This window comes from Dreissena polymorpha, chromosome 7 (genome assembly GCF_020536995.1).
Source record: "Dreissena polymorpha isolate Duluth1 chromosome 7, UMN_Dpol_1.0, whole genome shotgun sequence".
NCBI classification, from domain to species: domain Eukaryota; kingdom Metazoa; phylum Mollusca; class Bivalvia; order Myida; family Dreissenidae; genus Dreissena; species Dreissena polymorpha.
The window spans coordinates 16,142,651-16,165,814 of NC_068361.1; the positions used below are offsets into that span (position 1 = coordinate 16,142,651).

The 23,164-nt window shown below is 36.6% G+C and overlaps 1 protein-coding gene and 1 long non-coding RNA gene across 3 annotated transcripts; one reads left to right on the plus strand and one right to left on the minus strand.

Annotated features, from left to right (window-relative positions):
- Positions 1–1,035: 1,035 nt before the first annotated feature.
- Positions 1,036–21,146, minus strand: LOC127838743 (WD repeat-containing protein 31-like). Of its 2 annotated transcripts, none has more exons than XM_052366716.1 (10): positions 21,010–21,146; positions 17,188–17,383; positions 16,192–16,266; positions 14,039–14,180; positions 9,171–9,271; positions 8,620–8,687; positions 7,561–7,702; positions 6,932–7,085; positions 5,326–5,395; positions 1,036–2,617 (listed from the first exon to the last, which is right to left on the minus strand). In XM_052366716.1, the coding sequence occupies exons 1-10, from the start codon at positions 21,048–21,050 to the stop codon at positions 2,530–2,532; spliced, it is 1,077 nt and encodes a 358-aa protein (XP_052222676.1). In that variant the 5' UTR covers positions 21,051–21,146; the 3' UTR covers positions 1,036–2,529. The 2 variants fall into 2 exon arrangements, with proteins under 2 accessions (XP_052222676.1, XP_052222677.1); XM_052366717.1 differs by having other exon boundaries at positions 20,991–21,127.
- LOC127838744 (uncharacterized) lies at positions 2,763–4,433 on the plus strand. Its single transcript, XR_008029932.1, has 2 exons — positions 2,763–2,891; positions 3,193–4,433. It is a non-coding gene; the product is annotated as an uncharacterized LOC127838744 (long non-coding RNA).
- Positions 21,147–23,164: the final 2,018 nt, after the last annotated feature.

Here is a 23,164-nt window from a genome sequence, read left to right on the forward strand (position 1 = left end):
CGTCAAACTTTGCATTTAGGTTTTGCATTTAGGTTTCGAAAAATGTTCATAACTTCTATGTTCCTTCACATAGTAACTTGATATTTGGCATGCATGTGTATCTCATGGAGCTGCACATTTCGAGTGGTGGAAGGTCATCCTTCATGGTCAAAGGTCAAAAACATGTATCAAAGCGGCGCAGAAGGGGGCATTGTGTTTCTTACAAACACATCTCTGGTATTCTATACAAGTTTGCAGAAAAATGTCATGCAGAATGTCTATTCCCTGTAGTGTGTTCCAGGAAGATATTCCATCTTGCAGATATTAATTTATATTTGAACTCGTACACAAAAAATAAAAAAGTCAACTTTCTGTTAATCCTATAAAGGTTTTGAAACATCTTGTTATATGATCAGTGATAAATTGCTTGGATCAAATAATATTTACCTATATAATTCGAAGAATTTTTATGCCCCCCTTCAAAGAAGAGGGGGTATATTGTTTTGCACATGTCGGTCGGTCGGTCCGTCTGTCGGTCGGTCCGTCCACCAGATGGTTTCCGGATGATAACTCAAGAACGCTTACGCCTAGGATCATGAAACTTCATAGGTACATTGATCATGACTGGCAGATGACCCCTATTGATTTTGAGGTCACTAGGTCAAAGATCAAGGTCACAGTGACTCGTTCTTGGATGCAGTTTAGGACCACATTTGCAGATTATATTATGTACTGTGGTGGTGGGGTCTCAGTCCGTCCACCAGATGGTTTCCGGATGATAACTCAAGAACGCTTACGCTAGGATCATGAAACTTCATAGGTACATTGATCATGACTGGCAGATGACCCCTATTGATTTTGAGGTCACTAGGTCAAAGGTCAAGGTCACAGTGACTCGTTCTTGGATGCTGTTTAGGACCACATTTGCTAATTATATTATGTACTGGTTTTATAGAAAGATTTTCATCATATGAAACTTAAAGTACACGCTGGAATAATAAATCATGAAGAATTCAAAATTTGTCAGCCAAAAAATATCAGAAACAATACATTAAATATGTATTCATATTTAATATGAAAAAACAAATTTCCATAATATAATGGATATGAATTAAATGTGAAAGAAAAAGTCATACAATATCGAAGTAAGTCACTAGGAATCACAGACATAAATTCATCATTTTACTAATATTCATCACAATTTAATTTTGGGTTTAATGTATATGCACCAATATATTTGACATAGTCAGTATAACAAAATGTACAGACTGGAAAAAATATCCCCAAAATATTGGAATATTAATGGATCAACGTAAGCAAAAATGGCATTGAAAACATTTCTTCAAAAACAATATAAATTATAAAATATCAACATAAGGAATACAACAATAATGTTGAAAATTATGAGATACAAATCAAAATCAATTTACATATAATAAATTACATGTATCTGATGTTGGTTTGTGAAGATTACGATTACATTTAAAGCCAAAATTATGAGTGCCGGTAGCGTTTAAGTTTGTGTTTTCTTAACTTTGTTTGAACCCCTTGTGCTGAAAGTCAGTTTCTTCAAGTTAGACTCAACATGATAAGACTGAAATCCTATTGTTAAAAACGGCAAACAAACCTGTTCTAGCATAGTTTAACAACAAACACAAAAACAGAAAAAGAGAAGAAAATACCAGATCATGTTAAAATCATATACTAGTAATTTTACTACATTCAGTTTTACTGACAACAACAAAAAGAAAATCTTAAACAAACAATAAAACAACATAAAACAACAAGAGCATTTAAACATAAATCTGAGGGTATTGTTGGTTTAAATGTTGTATAACAATAGGCTAAGACATCATTTAATTGTGCTTAAAGAGGGGGATCATGTTGTCTGGTTAACTGTTAAAAAGAAAATCCAAATTAGTTTTGTAATAGTGTGGTAGGTGACCTTTTGTGAATTCTTAACTTTTCATTGCAAAACTTGCAAACTTTCTGCACGTTAATAAGTTATTAAGACAATGCATATTTATAAGCGGTTTCTAAGAGACATCTTGTGTCATAGTAACAGGTTATCGTCGTATAGTGGATATGGTGTCCACCTAGCGATCGAGACGTCACAGGTTCAAACCCCACTGTGGGAGAGTTCTTTAGATCTCCTCCAAAGACACCAAGTACTGGTTCTACCCAGGCCCAAGACTCATTGAATAGTCAAATTAGGTCGATGCTCCAGAAGAGCCCTGCAAAAAATGGGAAGAAGAAGAAGAAGAAATGTAAACGAACTTATATTGAACACCAGGACGGTAGTAGAAACGTGAAGGTTGCAAAGGTAAACTTTTGTATAGGAGTATCCAGAGTTGTAACATCAGTATTGGAGTATCCAGAGTTGTAACATCAGTATTGGAGTATCCAGAGTTGTAACATCAGTATTGGAGTATCCAGAGTGTTGTAACATCGGTATTGGAGTATTCACAATTATCACTTCGATATAAGAGTACCCCTAATTGTGACTTGGGTATCAGAGTACATAGAGTTGTGACTTCAATTATGGAGGATCTAGAACTGAGATTTTGGTACAAGTTTGGACTGGTTTGGCAAGAACTGCAACTGGTGGATTCCTTCATTAAAGCTGGACACACATATACTGAAATAAACAGAACACATTCACAGGTAGGCACTGAAGAATGGTAATTATCATTTATAAGTAAATTAATTAGCCGGATTTTTTTCGAAAAAATCTCGGCTTATAGAGTGATGTTGTCGGGCGGGCGGGCGGGCGGGGGGGGCGGGCGGGCGGCGTGCTCGAAAATGTTAAAGTTCTTATTTCATGGTATAACTTTGGTATGCTTGGACCTAGAGTCTTCAAACTTGACATGAAGGTTGGCCAGGATTAACAGATGACCACTGGTCATTTCAAGGTCATTCATTTGAAGGTCAAGGTCACTGTGACCTTCAATATAAAAAATGTTAAAGTTGTTATAACTTTGGTATGCTTGGACCTAGAGTCTTGAAACTTGACATGAAGGTTGGCCATAACTAGTTAGTAACCACTGGTCATTTCAAGGTCATTCATTTGAAGGTCAAGGTCACTGTGACCTTGAATGTAAAAATGTTAAAGTTCTTATTTCATGGTATAACTTTGGTATGCTTGGACCTAGAGTCTTCAAACTTGACATGAAGGTTGGCCAGGAGTAACAGATGACCACTGGTCATTTCAAGGTCATTCATTTGAAGGTCAAGGTCACTGTGACCTTCAATATAAAAAAATGTTAAAGTTGTTATAACTTTGGTATGCTTGGACCTAGAGTCTTGAAACTTGACATGAAGGTTGGCCATAACTAGTTAGTAACCACTGGTCATTTCAAGGTCATTCATTTGAAGGTCAAGGTCACTGTGACCTTGAATGTAAAAATGTTAAAGTTCTTATTTCATGGTATAACTTTGGTATGCTTGGACCTAGAGTCTTCAAACTTGACATGAAGGTTGGCCAGGATTAACAGATGACCACTGGTCATTTCAAGGTCATTCATTTGAAGGTGAAGGTCACTGTGACCTTCAATATAAAAATGTTAAAGTTGTTATAACTTTGGTATGCTTGGACCTAGAGTCTTGAAACTTGACATGAAGGTTGGCCAGAACTAGTAAGTAACCGATGGACATTTCAAGGTCATTCATTTGAAGGTCAAGGTCACTGTGACCTTGAATGTAAAAATGTTAAAGTTGTTATAACTTTGGTATGCTTGGACCTAGAGTCTTGAAACTTGACATGAAGGTTGGCCAGAACTAGTAAGTAACCACTGGACATTTCAAGGTCATTCATTTGAAGGTCAAGGTCACTGTGACCTTGAATGTAAAAATGTTAAAGTTCTTATTTCATGTTATAACTTTGGTATGCTTGTACCTAGAGTCTTCAAACTTGAAATAAAGATTGGCCAGTACTAGAAGATGACCACTGGTCATTTCAATGTCATTCATTTGAAGGTCAAGGTCACTGTGACCTTAAATGTTAAAATGTTAAAATTGTTATAACTTTGGTATGCTTGGACATAGAGTCTTCAAACTTGACATGAAGGTTTGCAAGCACACTTAGATGACCACTGGTCATTTCAAGGTCATTCATTCTAAGGTCAAGGTCACTGTGACCTTGAATGTAAAAATGTTAAAGTTCTTATAACTTTGGTAGGTAAAAATGTTAAAGTTCTTATTCCATGTTATAACTTTGGTATGCTTGTACCTAGTTTGTGACCTTAAATGTTATTGTTGTTCATGTATATGCATGCATTCAAAACATAACACAAGGTTTGCTCATGCCTTGAAAAGTACTTACATTTCATTTTGACCTTTGAACAATATTTCAGTAATTTAAGTATTGCATTGACAAAAACACGAAAGGTACTTTCCTGTCATTTAAATCAAAAATCCGGCTTCAATGCGGTCATCTCCGACCGCGGAACTCTTGTTTTTAAATAATAATAATGTATTACTGCATTTAATAAGTCAACAAACAATAATAAGGGTTCTTATGGGTTGATATAACCACACATATATCAAAATAAGAGAGATGTTCAAAGGCAAAAAATGTTAGTTTTGATAATTTCATTTTTTGCTTATTTATTGTTTGCAATTCAAACCAGGATAACTGTTTGTAAATAAAGACATGAAAATGAGCCCATAAAAAGTTACCTGACTGATCAGAATTAAAGAAATGAAGAAAGTCTTAATAGAACAAGCAATGTGTTTGTGAAACACTATGTCCCCATATATATGACCTTTGACCTTGAAGGATGACGTTGACCTTTCACCACTCGCAATGTGCAGCTCCATGCGATACACATGCATGTCAAATATCAAGTTGCTAGCTTCAATATTGCAGAAGTGACATTAAATGAGCGATTTTGACCCATATATTTGACCTTTGACCTTGAAGGATGACCTTGACCTTTCACCATTCAAAATGTGCAGCTCCATGAGATACACATGCATGCCAAATATCAAGTTGCTATCTTCAATATTGCAAAAGTTATGGCAAATGTTAAAGTTGGGGCAAACAAACAAACCAACAGACAGGGCAAAAACAATATGTCCCCCACTATAGTGGTGGGGGACATAAAAATATTGGGATATATATTGGTAATGCATGAGGTACATGCATTCTAAGCTATTTCCGAGTGACCATACAATTTCATCACCATTTGTTTGGGACTGAGTGATCATTTACCCACATGAAATCGGATTCATGTGTATGTCTACTCTGTTATTGAAAAAAAAGGAAAATCGGTCATACAAATGATTCTTTAGTTACTTATTACAAAATGGCTACATTCAGAAATATAGGTTATACAATACTATTACCTATTATCCTCGTAAGCTATAAGGGACGTGAGTGGGCCAGAACAACTGATAGTGCGAGTTGCTATACACTCTGAAACACACAAATACATCAAAATAACACTAGGCAGAAGTTAGCAAAACCACAGATTTAAATTAAAAGTGGCACTTAAAATCATTTAAATAGGTTTTCCATGTTCTACAAATTACTAACTTTAATTTAATTAACTCTGCAATCCCAAAGCTAAGTTATGCCTATGCTACCTGAACACAAAATTTCTGTAAACTTATTCTGTCCGAATTCAAGCCATAAAGCAAAAACTGTTTTCAATTTAAAGCAACAGTAACCTTGACCTTACTGGCACAATATACAATCCCTAGCTACAGGTACAGGTAGGGTTCCGTACTGGTCCATTCAAACTTGATGTATTGACCGGAAATCCCCTGTTTAAAGCTACAGCCCTCTTGGCTAATGCCTGACTTTCATTTCTCAATCTACCCTAATAACCAGGATTTTTAAAAAACCTGGCTCATAACAAGTGTGACTTCAATTAACCCTTCACCACTTAGATACCTATTTTGACACAATTGTAGACCCATAGAAAGTTAAAAGTAATTAAAGGCTTTTCTTACTAGATTCAAGTTTCAGAGGCTTCATTTCCAAACCTTACATACTGATGAGCAGCAAACAGCATAAAACATGAACAAACTGTTAGTTTCTCACAGGCTGTTCTGGTTTTATGCTGTTTGCACATAGCCATCTTGACTTTGCTTCTTATGGGGGAAAGGGTTATCTAATCTAGTTTTGTTTTGTTACGATTCTTTTCCATAATTAAAGTTATTAAAGTCACATCACATTGGTACAATTACCCAAATGATCAAAATACCTACATAATCCAGTAAAGATCTAGAATCATAAAAGGCAGGGAGGGCTCCTTAAAAGGGGCAGGGTGGACAGAAGGACCAGTCTAGTGACATTATGTAATAATTTAATAAATTTAGGGAATTTCTTAGTCTAAGACTTGTAATTAAGGTTTTTAAAATGTCATCTTTGCTATTGATATTTGCAAACATATAATACATTTCAATAGAATTTGTTTTTTAGTGAGAAGAGATCTCGACCCCCCCCCCAAAAAAAAAAGTCGGATTCATCACCCTGCTATGAAGGCACAATTCAGATTTAATAATAAACATCTAATTATACAGAAAATGAATGTGCATGAAAAAAATTGGGGTCCACAGCAGAATCGCAATATATAAAATAAGTATTGCAATAAAGTAGATCTGTAGTGTATTTTGCTTTAGATCTTTCCCTATAGATCGGCACAGATTGCTCTGTTTTAATGTTTTTCCAAGTATTTTGAGTTAATCAATTAAATAAGGCACCCATGTGTTAAAATTTACCACCAAACTCTAAACCCATAATTGCCTAACCTAGCTTGCGGTGTGGCGTAGTGGATATGGTGTCCACCTAAAGACCTGGAGGTCAAGGGTTCCATCCCCACTATGGGAGCATTTTTCCCCCATCTCCCCGAAACACACCAAGTACTGGTCCTAGACAGGAAAATAGCGTTTCAATAAGCTTAAGGCTTTCAATGCAATCAAGCTAAAACAAATAGGTTTAAACTACCTCGTGAATTTTTGTCCCAGACTCTGACAGAGCAGTCGCGGGATGATGTGGCCACCAGGGAACAACCACTGAATGGCAGGAATATACAGGCCTCCACGGCCTCCGTGTGCCCATGAAACTCGTGCAAGATCTTCAAGGCACGTAGGTCCCACAGCTGAAGCCAGAACATAAATGAGAAGCGGTCTAGGAAAACAGGGTTTAATGCAAATGCGTAAAAATTTCCCAAATTAGCATTTGCAGTGTGCACAGGCTATTTGGGGATAACACTTTCCGACTTAACTGGATTTTTGCTAAAAAAATGCTTCTTTAAAACGAAAAATTCCATAAAATTAGTGTAACGTTTCGTCTAAAGCGCGGCTGAAATTATTTATAAACTGCAGTTCAACAGGGCACCTGCAACATTGTAATATCCAAAAATGTTCATCAGTGTTAACAAAATAATTTAACATTCCTGATTTTCAATTTTAATATATTGAATCTGCGATGTTTTAATTGAATTGACGTATGAACTGCAAGAACAACTAAGCATAATTGATTCAACAATTCACACACAGCTGAAATGCAGGAAAATGGTTATCAATTCTGAAAACTCTGATAATGTTTGAAAAGCATGGAGGGGTGTTTATTACCGTGGCTTCACATCCGTTTCCTCCAAACCCATTGCTGCAAGTGAGACAGTAGCGTCCGTCTGGAGACACGTCGCAGCACATTTGAATGTACTGCTTCCTAGGGAAGTTGTGGCTTACAGACATGGTCCGTGTGTCAAACAGCCTGAAATTGGCCACAATTATGATGACAATTAGGCCCAGAAAAACCTCTTCACCCTTTACCACTTAGATACATATTTTGATGCATTTGTAATCCCTAAGAAAGTAAAATTTAATTAAAGGCCTTTCTTACTAGATTCAAGTTTTAAAGGCTTCATTTCCAACTCTTAGTTACTGATGAGCAGCAAACAGCATAAAACCTGAACAGTCTGCGAGTTACACGCTGGCTGTTTTGGTTTATGCTGTTTGCACATAGCCATTTTGCTTTTGATTGGGAAAGGGTTAAGAGCATATCTGACACATTTTCTTATCAAGCATTATGCATCGGGTAAGACCTGTACAATAGATGATGCATGATGCATAATATTTTAAAGTCAGTTTACAAAAGTCACATTAGTTAGTTGATTTCATATTTTGCTTATTAAGAAAATAATACTCTCAGATTTATATAGTTACATAGTTATCAAGGAGGCTTAAGGTTATATAATTATAGGAGATATTATAGGTTCTATGTTGGAGATAAAGTTTGACATATGTTTTATATGGAAGCTACATTTATGTTTTACAGAGAACTTCTATGTTTTATATTGGAGATAACACTGTGTATACATTTATGGAATATAGATTTAATCAAATGTAATTAGGCGATTGAGGTTTAATATAGGAAATATAAATTTTTTAGCTCATAACATAAACCATTTTTTAAACTACTGGTAGGTTTGGAATACACAAACATCATTAAGGAATAAATAATCAGGCTAAACCACAGGACCTTTAAGCACACTGGCACCTATGTGTCTGAATTTCCAAATAGTTTAGAAACAAGATGCATTAAATTTAGAAAAAAAGAACTTTGGGTCTATGGTCCTGTGCCTAAACACAATTCTGCAGAAAGGCCTGTAAACATGCACATTGACTCACCTTACTTCTTTATCTTCACCTGTCTGCACCAACAGCTGACTTTCTGGTACAAACTTCACGTCTGTGACCTACAAGGAATTCAACAACTGAAAAAACTCGGTTAAAGGTGGCCATGGCATGATGAACATGGTATCCTCCTAGACCAGTTGGTAAAAGGTTTAAGCAAAGATCAATAAATACACATGTTCCTTGATAGATCTTTGGTTTAAGGGACCTGTTCACATTGTTTTCATAAATTTTTAAAAGTGTCATTTGATATGTTTACCAACAAATCTGTAATGCTTTTAATAGCCTTAATTAAGTAAAATAGCACGAGAAAAAGTTGAATATAAAATATTGCAGACCACAGGATTAAAATCCAGGAAGCAAAAGCTACAACCTTCTAGATTTCTCACTAAATTTCTGGATATTTTACATACCAACTCACTTGATTTTGAATATTATACATCCTAACTCACTAGACTTTTGGATATTGTACATCCCAACTCACTAGATTTCGATTTTTTACAAACCAACTCAGTAGTTTTTTAATATTATACATCCTTACTCACTAGATTTCTGGATATCCTGTTTTCACGGAGGCACTCTCCCGTCTCTACATCCCACAATTTCAGGGTGTTGTCCCGAGATCCACTGCACAAAAAACTGTTGTCTGTATAAACAGAAAATCTAGGACTGATATAAACAATCATGATGTACACAAATTTATCAGAGCTTTTTAAGCTTGTATCTATTTTCAGGATACAAATAAAACACATAGTAGTAAAGAATATTTTTTTTAATCCTACCTTTAAACAGCGATATCGATAACAATCAAAATCTTATGAAAGAGGGAATTTTTTTTAATGATTTGATAATGTTCTATTTAACAAAAAACATGGTTTCCCACACATATTCAAATTGTCAGATTTTTTTATGTTAGTTTTTTTTGCTGGTTTTAACAGCATTTTAACAGTATATTAATCATATTTCAATCATATTTCAACTCATACTCTCCTGAGTTAGCTGCTTTAATAATACTCGGTGTATATTCGTATGCCAGTAACTGATGCTGGATTTATCATTGTTGGCTCGGGTACTACTTCTATGTTCCCAGGTTACTCTTATGTGGACTTAAATGTACACCAGGTACGGAAACAAATATACTAAAATGTACCCGGCCACTTTAGACTGTACCTGAGTTTTATTCCCGTCCAAAATCAATGTCCTAAAATGTGCTATACGGAATAAAAAAACAAAATTCTTTTTTAACAAAACCTGCCTCTACATGCTTTTTTGAGTACGAGTTTCGATAATATAGAGGCCATTTTACAAAATATTGACATAAATATGAACATAATTAATTCAATAAAAATAAATGACAACAACCAATTTAGCATTAGAATTCTCGGGTGCTTATTAGTATATTATCCGTACACGGGATACATGTAAGTATACTTAGAAGTACCCAGGGTACATTTAAGTAGTACCCAAGCCAATAATGACCAATTGAGGGTAACTGACAACTAGCATTGACTCGAAGGTAGGGTGAGAATGGCAGTAAAAGATTTCATTCCCTATCCCCACACAAGTTATGTGGCTGGGCCATGGATCATACCTGCAATCCTGGGAATAAACAGTATGTGCTCTACCAACGAAGCAAGCAAGTCTGGTTAATATGCCAGAAAAAAATATTTGCAGAAGTAAAAGTCAAAACACATAGAACACTCTGACTTTCAGATCTTATACTGTTATTTGTCTAAATGCTTAAAGAAAATTTATAAAATCAGGCAACCATTTTTTTCACAACTGTATAGCATGCATTTTTTGTTGTTGTTTAGCATTTGAACTTGCTTTTTTTGCCATTTAAGAGTAAATTCTATCAATGTTCACCTGCCGAATCCATTCTATGGGACAACCGAGGAAATAAGTACACATGACTAAACCACCCTTGCAATTGAGACTCGTTTAGTGAAAACTGGGCAAAATGCATGTGCGTAGTGTCCTCCCAGATTAGCCTGTACAGTCTGCAATCAGTGACAATGCTTTCTGTAGCCTGTACAGTCTGCAATCAGTGACAATGCTTTCTGTAGCCTGTACAGTCTGCAATCAGTGACAATGCTTTCTGTAGCCTGTACAGTCTGCAATCAGTGACAATGCTTTCTGTAGCCTGTACAGTCTGCAATCAGTGACAATGCTTTCTGTAGCCTGTACAGTCTGCAATCAGTGACAATGCTTTCTGTAGCCTGTACAGTCTGCAATCAGTGACAATGCTTTCTGTAGCCTGTACAGTCTGCAATCAGTGACAATGCTTTCTGTAGCCTGTACAGTCTGCAATCAGTGACAATGCTTTCTGTAGCCTGTACAGTCTGCAATCAGTGACAATGCTTTCTGTAGCCTGTACAGTCTGCAATCAGTGACAATGCTTTCTGTAGCCTGTACAGTCTGCAATCAGTGACAATGCTTTCTGTAGCCTGTACAGTCTGCAATCAGTGACAATGCTTTCTGTAGCCTGTACAGTCTGCAATCAGTGACAATGCTTTCTGTAGCCTGTACAGTCTGCAATCAGTGACAATGCTTTCTGTAGCCTGTACAGTCTGCAATCAGTGACAATGCTTTCTGTAGCCTGTACAGTCTGCAATCAGTGACAATGCTTTCTGTAGCCTGTACAGTCTGCAATCAGTGACAATGCTTTCTGTAGCCTGTACAGTCTGCAATCAGTGACAATGCTTTCTGTAGCCTGTACAGTCTGCAATCAGTGACAATGCTTTCTGTAGCCTGTACAGTCTGCAATCAGTGACAATGCTTTCTGTAGCCTGTACAGTCTGCAATCAGTGACAATGCTTTCTGTAGCCTGTACAGTCTGCAATCAGTGACAATGCTTTCTGTAGCCTGTACAGTCTGCAATCAGTGACAATGCTTTCTGTAGCCTGTACAGTCTGCAATCAGCGACAATGCTTTCTGTAGCCTGTACAGTCTGCAATCAGTGACAATGCTTTCTGTAGCCTGTACAGTCTGCAATCAGTGACAATGCTTTCTGTAGCCTGTACAGTCTGCAATCAGTGACAATGCTTTCTGTAGCCTGTACAGTCTGCAATCAGTGACAATGCTTTCTGTAGCCTGTACAGTCTGCAATCAGTGACAATGCTTTCTGTAGCCTGTACAGTCTGCAATCAGTGACAATGCTTTCTGTAGCCTGTACAGTCTGCAATCAGTGACAATGCTTTCTGTAGCCTGTACAGTCTGCAATCAGTGACAATGCTTTCTGTAGCCTGTACAGTCTGCAATCAGTGACAATGCTTTCTGTAGCCTGTACAGTCTGCAATCAGTGACAATGCTTTCTGTAGCCTGTACAGTCTGCAATCAGTGACAATGCTTTCTGTAGCCTGTACAGTCTGCAATCAGTGACAATGCTTTCTGTAGCCTGTACAGTCTGCAATCAGTGACAATGCTTTCTGTAGCCTGTACAGTCTGCAATCAGTGACAATGCTTTCTGTAGCCTGTACAGTCTGCAATCAGTGACAATGCTTTCTGTAGCCTGTACAGTCTGCAATCAGTGACAATGCTTTCTGTAGCCTGTACAGTCTGCAATCAGTGACAATGCTTTCTGTAGCCTGTACAGTCTGCAATCAGTGACAATGCTTTCTGTAGCCTGTACAGTCTGCAATCAGTGACAATGCTTTCTGTAGCCTGTACAGTCTGCAATCAGTGACAATGCTTTCTGTAGCCTGTACAGTCTTCAATCAGTGACAATGCCTGTACAGTCTGCAATCAGTGACAATGCCTGTACAGTCTGCAATCAGTGACAATGCTTTCTGTAGCCTGTACAGTCTGCAATCAGTGACAATGCTTTCTGTAGCCTGTACAGTCTGCAATCAGTGACAATGCTTTCTGTAGCCTGTACAGTCTGCAATCAGTGACAATGCTTTCTGTAGCCTGTACAGTCTGCAATCAGTGACAATGCTTTCTGTAGCCTGTACAGTCTGCAATCAGTGACAATGCTTTCTGTAGCCTGTACAGTCTGCAATCAGTGACAATGCTTTCTGTAGCCTGTACAGTCTGCAATCAGTGACAATGCTTTCTGTAGCCTGTACAGTCTGCAATCAGTGACAATGCTTTCTGTAGCCTGTACAGTCTGCAATCAGTGACAATGCTTTCTGTAGCCTGTACAGTCTGCAATCAGTGACAATGCTTTCTGTAGCCTGTACAGTCTGCAATCAGTGACAATGCTTTCTGTAGCCTGTACAGTCTGCAATCAGTGACAATGCTTTCTGTAGCCTGTACAGTCTGCAATCAGTGACAATGCTTTCTGTAGCCTGTACAGTCTGCAATCAGTGACAATGCTTTCTGTAGCCTGTACAGTCTGCAATCAGTGACAATGCTTTCTGTAGCCTGTACAGTCTGCAATCAGTGACAATGCTTTCTGTAGCCTGTACAGTCTGCAATCAGTGACAATGCTTTCTGTAGCCTGTACAGTCTGCAATCAGTGACAATGCTTTCTGTAGCCTGTACAGTCTGCAATCAGTGACAATGCTTTCTGTAGCCTGTACAGTCTGCAATCAGTGACAATGCTTTCTGTAGCCTGTACAGTCTGCAATCAGTGACAATGCTTTCTGTAGCCTGTACAGTCTGCAATCAGTGACAATGCTTTCTGTAGCCTGTACAGTCTGCAATCAGTGACAATGCTTTCTGTAGCCTGTACAGTCTGCAATCAGTGACAATGCTTTCTGTAGCCTGTACAGTCTGCAATCAGTGACAATGCTTTCTGTAGCCTGTACAGTCTGCAATCAGTGACAATGCTTTCTGTAGCCTGTACAGTCTGCAATCAGTGACAATGCTTTCTGTAGCCTGTACAGTCTGCAATCAGTGACAATGCTTTCTGTAGCCTGTACAGTCTGCAATCAGTGACAATGCTTTCTGTAGCCTGTACAGTCTGCAATCAGTGACAATGCTTTCTGTAGCCTGTACAGTCTGCAATCAGTGACAATGCTTTCTGTAGCCTGTACAGTCTGCAATCAGTGACAATGCTTTCTGTAGCCTGTACAGTCTGCAATCAGTGACAATGCTTTCTGTAGCCTGTACAGTCTGCAATCAGTGACAATGCTTTCTGTAGCCTGTACAGTCTGCAATCAGTGACAATGCTTTCTGTAGCCTGTACAGTCTGCAATCAGTGACAATGCTTTCTGTAGCCTGTACAGTCTGCAATCAGTGACAATGCTTTCTGGTTTCACTGGATTTGAGTTAAGAAGAGACCTCCTTTATACGAAGATTTCGATAAAAGCGGAAATTGTTGTCCCTGACAAGCCTGTATGAACTGCTTATCTGTAACAACAATCTACCTACATGCATTAAGCATAGTTCTCTAAAAACTGGGCTCAATTGACCAATTGAATCCTAGATTTTCAAGTTCCTACATATATCACATTCATCAAATACTCACCTTTATTGGTATGTATCGACATCACGACCAGGGTATGCCCGATGTATTCCCGCATGGGATTAGCATTGCCCCTTTTCCAGAGTTTCACAGTCTGGTCCCTCGAGGCACTGAACACCCCCTGGCAGTGCATCCCATAGCACACCTAGCAAGACAGAATAATTAGTTCATTAATGAGTTTGACAGGTGTTATTTCTTAAATACGAAACCACAATATAGGAATGAGCCTGGAATAATTGGGCTAAATGCATGTGCTTCCCAGACTGCACTTTGCGCACATGCATTGGGGGGCTTTACGCCCATATAATACCTGCCAAGACAGATTGTCTAGAGTCTCGGCAATTTTATCTGCATGGTGAATGATACATGCATCCAATTGTTGGTCATTTTATTTCTACAAAATGCTATAGAACAATGAACATAAACAAAAGCTGTCCCTAGATCAATATTTGCAATATAAGAACAGAGATAGAGGTTGTGGTGGCGTATTGGAAATTGTGTCCACCTCAAGAGTCCTTCCATAGACAACAAGACTATTGCCAAGCAATATATGTCCCCTACCGGCTCCACCATTGTCAGAAATTCCACCATTGTCAGATTTTTTAAATATATTTGTTGCCATAGCAACCAGAATTTTTGACGTAGGAACAAAATGAAATGACGTGCATAATGTCCATATTGCCATCTATCCATGTTACAAGTTTCATGAAAAAATATGAAGAACTTTTAAAGTTATCGCAGGATCCAGAAAACCACCATTTTCAGCAGTATTTCTAGTCTATTTGTTGCCATAGCAACCATATTTTTTGACGTAGGAACAAAATGAAATGCCGTGCATAATGTCCATATTGCCATCTATCCATGTTTCAAGTTTCATGAAAAAATATTAAGAACTTTTGAAGTTATCGCAGGATGCAGATAAGTGTGACTGACTGACGGACAGAGCGCAAACCATAAGTCCCCTCAGGTGAATCCGGTAGGGGACAACAAGCACTGGTTTCTCCCAGGAGACGGACTCTCTCAATTATCCTTAGGCTTTCAATGCAATCAAGCGATAGATAGGTTAAATGAAACAAGCATTTTTTTCGTGCTTGATAAAGTACCCATAAAAGGTACTTTACCACTTAAGGAGAAACTACAAAAAAATACATTGCAGCCTGAAAAATTCCCCCAAAAGAATGAAAATTGCATAAAAAAGTGCATTGTCTTTAAGTAAACAAATCAAATGAGCACTGAAACTGAGCGCTTACAAGCCAAAAGGCGTGTTAATTGGAATTGGTTTGTGCAATTAATACCAACTATTAAAAAAAACATAATTCCCATTCTGAAGATTTCAAGAGGCAAATTTTTACAATTTCAGGTGTTTTCTAATTTTTCCCAATCAATAGGGTAATGCTACTTCTCCCATTTGGCAACAAAAATCATTGGAAACTCATACAGAGACACATTCACGTGAAAACTTAGACCTTCAAAAAAAGCTTGATTTCACTAAAATATGGGTCATAGATTTCAGAATTTTTTGCCAGAAGTGTTATTTGTCTTCAAGCTTTTTTCAGAAGCCACAGTCCACAATAGGAATTTCATTATTTTATTTGCGGAAATTAGCCACCTTGCAGAATTCTTTTCAGTGGGGTAATTTAATTTGTTTGGGGTGAGGATGTGATCATTGAACAATGCAATTACATACTTAAAATGATATATCCCAATATGAAAATAAAAATAAAAGAATGCCTGATTTTAAAGCCACATTAATATTCAAAATCAACGAATATTTTGTAAAATATTTCGAAAATAAAGTTTACCCATAAACAAATCAGAGTTCCTTATAGCAATAGCCAGAATTTCATGCTAGATGTGGTATGGAAACATAGATTTAACAAGATACAAAAGTCTTTTTTTATTTTTTGTTTCACAATATATTCAACATGAATTTCACACAACAATATCTGAACATTAACGAGAGACCACAAGATTGGCTTCGATGCTGCCCAAAGCCAATTCTCGTGTTTACTACAAGACCACATCTAGCGTTGACATTTTATTTTGCTTTAAGTGTAATATAGGTGGACTTGTGATTACATCGTGTTCTTATTTAATAATACTTATTCCGACATGCCTAGTTTAACCGAATGACTAATTACAATGGCATAGAGTACCTTAGTGATTTCCCGATCGTGTCCTGTCCATCTGTCTTCTATGCGGTGGTTATGATAGTCATACAACACAACTGACTGCAAATGAGAAATAGAGAACATTTATTTTTGTCTTTGACTATCATATACTCAGATAAGTGTTACTTGAAGATTATCCGTGGACATACATGTAATAATAAAACAGCTAGAATTAGACAAAGTAATAATAATTTAGCACTGCTTAGCTGATTACACATGTACCTTCATGACAGTAAGGTTACAACAGTAACGATGTTTTGCAAATTATTAAATACAAACACAATTTTGAAGATTTAAATAAAAGCATGACTTAGTCAGCTCTACAGGTAATCATAAACTGTCAATCAATTTATGCACGCACAAAAATGACAGTGGTATAAATTGATGTCAAGCCTGACACAGAAAAGCACTTAATACATTTTGGGTGTAGTATGTTCAGTTTTATTTTAAAGGTTATGTAAGTAAATAATCATAACCCTTTCTCATGGGTGTTGAGTTCCACTCAGCCGCTGGAATTGGCGAAAAGGATATCAAGCTATCACATTTTAAGATAAGTTAGTGCCTTACTTTTGGAACATGTGCTTGCTTTGAAGCAACTTTATAATTGTGTTAATGCTTACGAGTAATACTACATGTACATAATGTGTTGAACTTACTATCTATAACAGTAACCTGGCAGTAGATTGGTGTGGGTGTGAGGGAAATATTTACATTAGCTATATATTCATTTTCCCTCAACAAAAAAACTTGAAATATGCAATTTATTGGAAGAAAAAACATGTCTTTGAAGGGGTGACAGTAAAAAACGTAAAACAAAGGGCAACAACAAAGTAAGTCCAAGCAATCTGAATTGTTGAGGTAACAGTGGGCTAAAACAAACAGGTTTAGACTAACTGACTTCTTTCAGCTGGTAGCCCTGCAGGGCGAATGGCTTTAAACAGACTTTCGCCCATACATACCTCTGCTCTGTCACACATTTACCTTGTCTTTACTGCCAGACACACAAAGGCCAGGTTGTATTTTTGACAGACTGACGACTGCGTCGGAATGAATGGGACTATGCTTAGTCTGCGATTGTGGACTACTGTCGTGATACCTCTCCATACGGGATGAATGCTTGTTGCCAAAACTATTTCCGGAGGGAGATGTGTTGTCTAGAGAATCAAAACCTTGTGCCCTTGAATAATAAATTAGGTAATTAGTACTGAAAATTAGAGCCACATATAATGTGTGCAGAGGTGTAAATACCCATTAAATTATGTAATAAAAAATCCTTGTGCTAAAAAAAAAACAAGCTGAAACATTAAAATATAATTTGAAAAAATCAAAAGTACAAGTAGTATTAAGAATGTTTGCAATCCAATTAAGCAAATATATGTCAATTATGTGAAAAAAAAGAAGTACATTTTGCAACATATTATTTTTGTAATATAATTCACAGTAAGTCTAGAAAAATAGTTAATTGGAGCAGTAATATTGTTAGTCAAATTTAAAGCCTCATTCTTAATAACAAAATGTGTATATTTTTGCAAAAAACGAAAAAAACAATGTAACGCCATTAAGCATTATTTTTCTGCCGCAAGTTCTGTGCTGAATATTTCTGCATCGAAAACATACTTCAATTTCATATAGACACCTGTCTTATCATGTCATATAAGAATAAAATTTATGAGAAGCCTAATATCTTTTTTTGCAATCTATCAAGGAAACAAACATACAAGGGCCAATATGGTCCTATATAGCCCACCAGTATGTTGGGGTGTCACCAGCTCTTAACCTTCCTTTCTGATTCACGTTACACTTCCAATATCTAACCATTAACAATTGACCCTCAGAGAAGATTCTTCATGTTATTTTCCATACAAGTCTATGTGAAGCATGAAATGCCTGGGGTAAGGACATTTTATTCTAAAATGTCAAGATTTGAGCCAACTCACTAAAGGACCACTAGAAGATGTTACACTTGTTCTTCTCTGCTTTGAGCTTTTATGATTACATATGTGCAAAGTTCTTCCTGGTAAAGGAAAAAAAGCATGTAAACAAAAGTCCTGCGTAGGTCTATTAAATTGAAAACACGATAAAAAACAGCAGAAGTTTTTAAAAGAAAATTACAGCAAAGAAAGGAAAAGATTACGCTGCACTATTTTTTCATCCAAGTGTCTGATGATCTTTTTGCTGGCAGGTGAAAGTGTGCAGTGTATAAGTTATAACAGTGTCATTTGAATTATGACATATACCTATGACAGTGCTATTGTTGCCATAGGTTTATTGTTACATGTTGTAAACACATCGCACTCAATAAATTGTGGCAGATTTCCGTAACAAAAACTTTAACATTTTCTGACCTGTTTGGAATTGGATTAATATAATTATTTTGCAAGAACACCATCTAGGTTGGCACTAAGGAAAAATAAGTAGAAGCCAAATATCAGCGCTACTATGACGACCCACATAAATTAATAATAACCTAATTTGCCCAATGAACAACATAATTATTATCATAAATGTATTGGTATCAACAAGCATTGTATTAAATGATCAATCAAACAACATTTAAATAAATTAATGGTTACTAAAAATTTAATTCTTCATTTCATCTTGTTGTTGTTTTCATTTCATGTAAATTTATTTTCATGTGTTGGCAGTAACGGTATACAATGTTAAAGCTTTCCCAGAGATTTTTCTCAGACGCCACAGTCTTCGATTGGTCTTGCCATGGTTAACTCCTATCCGCTACCCTTCTTCCCCCTCTCCCCAATATTTTTTACGAGCGTACTTGCCAAATGACGTAGTCTTGTGCTTCTTGGTTCTTTAAAAATACATTTACTGCAACTTAATATTCCTGATATGACATAATTTTCTATTGTTTCAATAGATTATTAAATAGATTATTTATTCAAACGTAATTTCTTCAGTGTAAAATACTGCATGTGCTGAGTTGCTAGTCTATATTTAGTTACAGCACATTATCTGTTGCAAAATGCACCCTTTCGGAATTCCATGCGTGGCACTTGACATTGCAGGTGACAGCAATAATTTTGCACTCTTTCTATTAACACTGGTTTTACATTGCATACACGAATAGTGAATTGTTAATATCACATGGCTGTAGATTATGCATAAATCAGTTCTATAAATAGCAAGTTGAAATATACATGCATTGGAATTAAATTGGTACTGCATCAAATTGTAAACGTGCTTTTCACAACTTACTCGCTGTAAGTAACTAATTGCTCAACATTTGCAATTAACTTTTCATAAGGAACATTGTTTACTGTAAAAAGGTGTGTGACGACGCCCGAAGCCGTCTAAAATGTACTGTTCTATTTCCCATTTTATATTCCGTAATTGGTAAAACTGTGAACTCTTACTTCATTTCTGACGTCAATAAAAAATAATGTTCGCCAGTTAAATGCCCCCTACACATTCTCGTAACCGAGACGTTGATCGACGGTGAACATCACAGTTTGCCGTCTGGAAAGTTACCCGAGAATTTCCCGAGATACATCTCACATGACTGTGTGAGGAGACTAGATTATTGGAAACGCACCTCATGGTATCTGTTATCAGTGGATTATATCTTACCCCATTGTGAAGTTTATGGCAATTATCTGTGAAAGTAGGTACCTAAAACCCTTTTTTTAAAAGGGAATAGTGATACACTTATAGAGGAACATAGATTTTTTCGCCATTTTTGTTTAAATTTAAAACTTTAATCGCCGGCTAAAAGATTTGATTGCCGATGGCAATTTTGGCGTTTGCACAATATAACATAGACCATACAGAGCTCAGTAGTGAGGGAGACGTGGTAGATAACTTCTCCCTTAACGCATAAACTTCTCCCTCTAATTACAAGAAAGAGAAGTGACTTTTCCTTGTGGAATTTACTTTGAGCAAAAAAATGACCGATAATATATTAATTGAATTCAGTTTAATACAATAATAACAAAATATTAACACTTAACTTTGTTTGTTTATATTTATTCATGTTTTCCCACAAACTGCCAAATATGAGTTGTTTGTGATTAATCATAATAATGATTGATTGTTAAATGAGGGGAACAAAGTAAGTGAAGATTTGATTAAACACTGAACTGAAACCATTTCTTCTTTAAGCTGCCTTACTTCTCCCTAATTTCAGCAGAGAGGGGATCGAGTCGATAAATCATTTCTCCCTTAAATTAGAACGTAGGCCGAGTCCATAGAAAGTGAATTGTCAAATGTGTGAAAAATGGACATACTTATGATTTGTGTGTGTTTATTTATGCTATAAAGCATTTAATACTGACCACTAAAGTGCCACCTGGATTTTAGGAGGCAAGTTTACATGAACAATGCCTTTACCAGTTGCAACTCCCAGCAACCTGGTAGCTGGGAGTTGGAATATTGCAAGTACTTTAAGTAGATGTCGCACACCAAATATTAATCCACAGACCCTTAGCTATTTCGAAGTTCATATTCAGTTTCATTTTTGTTTCGCAATATTGACCAGTATAAGCAGCAGGTCAGTAAATGATGAACATTCTAATTAAAATCTATCCCAGTACGTATTCAGATGTTGTTTTAAAGAAAGACAATCCATGACACTTGATGGCCACAAGGCGGTCCCAAATGCTCACCATGTGTAATGCACAGGTGAGAAGAGAAAGAAATATACATTTGTATGATTTTAAAACATAAATTTTATGTAAACATGAACTTCAACATGTGATTTTACATTTTTTGTGCGTGTCGTTTTACCAACAATACATTGATAATTTTATTAATTTTAAATATTTCCTCACAATATTTGTAATTACATACTGATGTTTTGATGATTTCTGTTTGCTGAAAAGTTTCCCCATGGCATTAAAATCATTTGGACATTTCCTATTAGATGATTAATAAATTAATAAGTTTGCAGGTTCTGCTTCTGTTGACAATGTAAACTAAAAAACGGCGTCCTTTGAAAAGTATTTGCGTGATAAAAGGAAATGCAGACGGCTACACACAACCATAACATGGGAAAGTACAAATACCGGCAAGGCACGTTTGGCTAATCCGTTTTGTCTGTTAAATCTGAATGCGTTTTAACTGTCATACTGGTTATTCAAGGCGCTAACCAATCATCATAACCTCTTCAAGATGGATTGCAATCATTCACGTCATTTGCGCCGCGAGATTTTCTACACCATTTGACTGCAACAAAAGTGAACAGGCGATAATTTAACTGGAAAAGAATTTCATGATTGTGCTCATTAAATGTCGAACAGAAACAGTGACCTCCCATTCTGCGGCGCGAAACGACGTGGTCTAGTGAATGATCAGTGTCCAGCCGCTGGCTTCGAGTGGACATCGAAGTGGACACCATTGGCACGTGAGCGTGATGCGCACAAAAGACCTCTTGCAAATGGCTTCGGGTCCATTGTAGTAATTGTGCGAATCTACTACTAGTCTTGATTGTGAGAACATATCCTACAATGCAACGCTGTTGTAGGTGGTAAGTTTTTAGTTTCGCTTAACCCATTTATGCCTAGCGTCTAGAAAAAAGGCCTTTGCAAACAGTGCAGACCCAGATGAGACGCCGCATGATGCGCTGTTTGCTGAAAGGAATTTCTGTTAGAAATATTCTAAATATAGAAATTAGTATACTAGAAATCCCCAATTTTGAAAATAAATTCATACAATTTAGAAAGATGGGAGAGTCCACTAGGCATAAATGGGTTAAGGAGGGTAACACACTGTGCTCAAGCTATGCCTACACGATGGGGTGCAGCACCAGGTCACCCAATACCCCACCCCGCACACTTGGCCCCCTGTAAGTAAGGTTCTTATACCTCCACTATGCGTTTTTATGTGTTAAAATTATTATACTGAAATTGTTTAGAAGTTTCAATAAAAAAAATGTTTACAACGAAAGCAGTTTAATTCATTATGGAAACAATGTTTTAAATAAAAAATATATGTAACGTGAAATTTATTCAAAATATGCCACCGGGATAATATGAACGCGCTTAGGTGCCCTTTTCCAACTTAGCACCCTGCCCAATTCACATTCTACCTGGGGCACTAGCACAGTCGTATCAGCATGACATTTATATTGTTCACGCAGAAAGCTTAAAAATTACTTACTTGGTATATTCTATCAACTGAAGCTAAATCAAAACACCACGAAGAAAAACAAATATTTTATTGTGTTATTTCTTTTTTTAGCGGACCGAATTTGATTGTTGGATTTTCGGTTTGTAAAGCGGGGCCTTAATAACATCGTTGTATTTCTTTTGTAATGCAGAGTACCACATTAAATACTATTATTAATGTATTTTGTGTATTCTTGTCTATTAACAAGAACATTAGCTTAACACATTATAATCTTAGTTTTTAAATAGGCGTGTGTTAATACCCGTTAAAACAAAATATATTATACGAAAACATCACCACTGATCATAATCTGATGCATTATAACATCTATAAAGTCTTTATGGCCGTTGTTGGTGTTGCTGTTTTTGTGTGTTGGGGATGCGTTTGCATGCTGAACTGTTTTAAAAATGTGTTGCTGGCAATGCACAGTATAATGTTGTTGTGTCTTTTTAAATGTAACCTTTATGGGTATTTTATTATTTTTTATTGGCGGTGTGTTCCTGAAACAAATGCCAAACAAGAATTTAGACATTTGGTTGACATATAAACAACATGTAAATAAAACAATATATTCATATATATAACATACATTTATAAATCAATGGATCTAAACACCCAATTACCGAAATACAATCGTAGGTAAAATGCGATCAAAAGTCATCTGCGTGTCGAACCGACAAATGCCACTGAATAAAACATTTAGGCCGTGCTCCGTGAAAAAGGGGTTTAATGCATGTGCGTAAAGTGTCGTCCCGGATTAGCCTGTGCAGTCCGCACAGGCTAATATGGGACGACACTTTCCGCTTTTATGATATTTTCTGTTTAAAGAAAGTCTCTT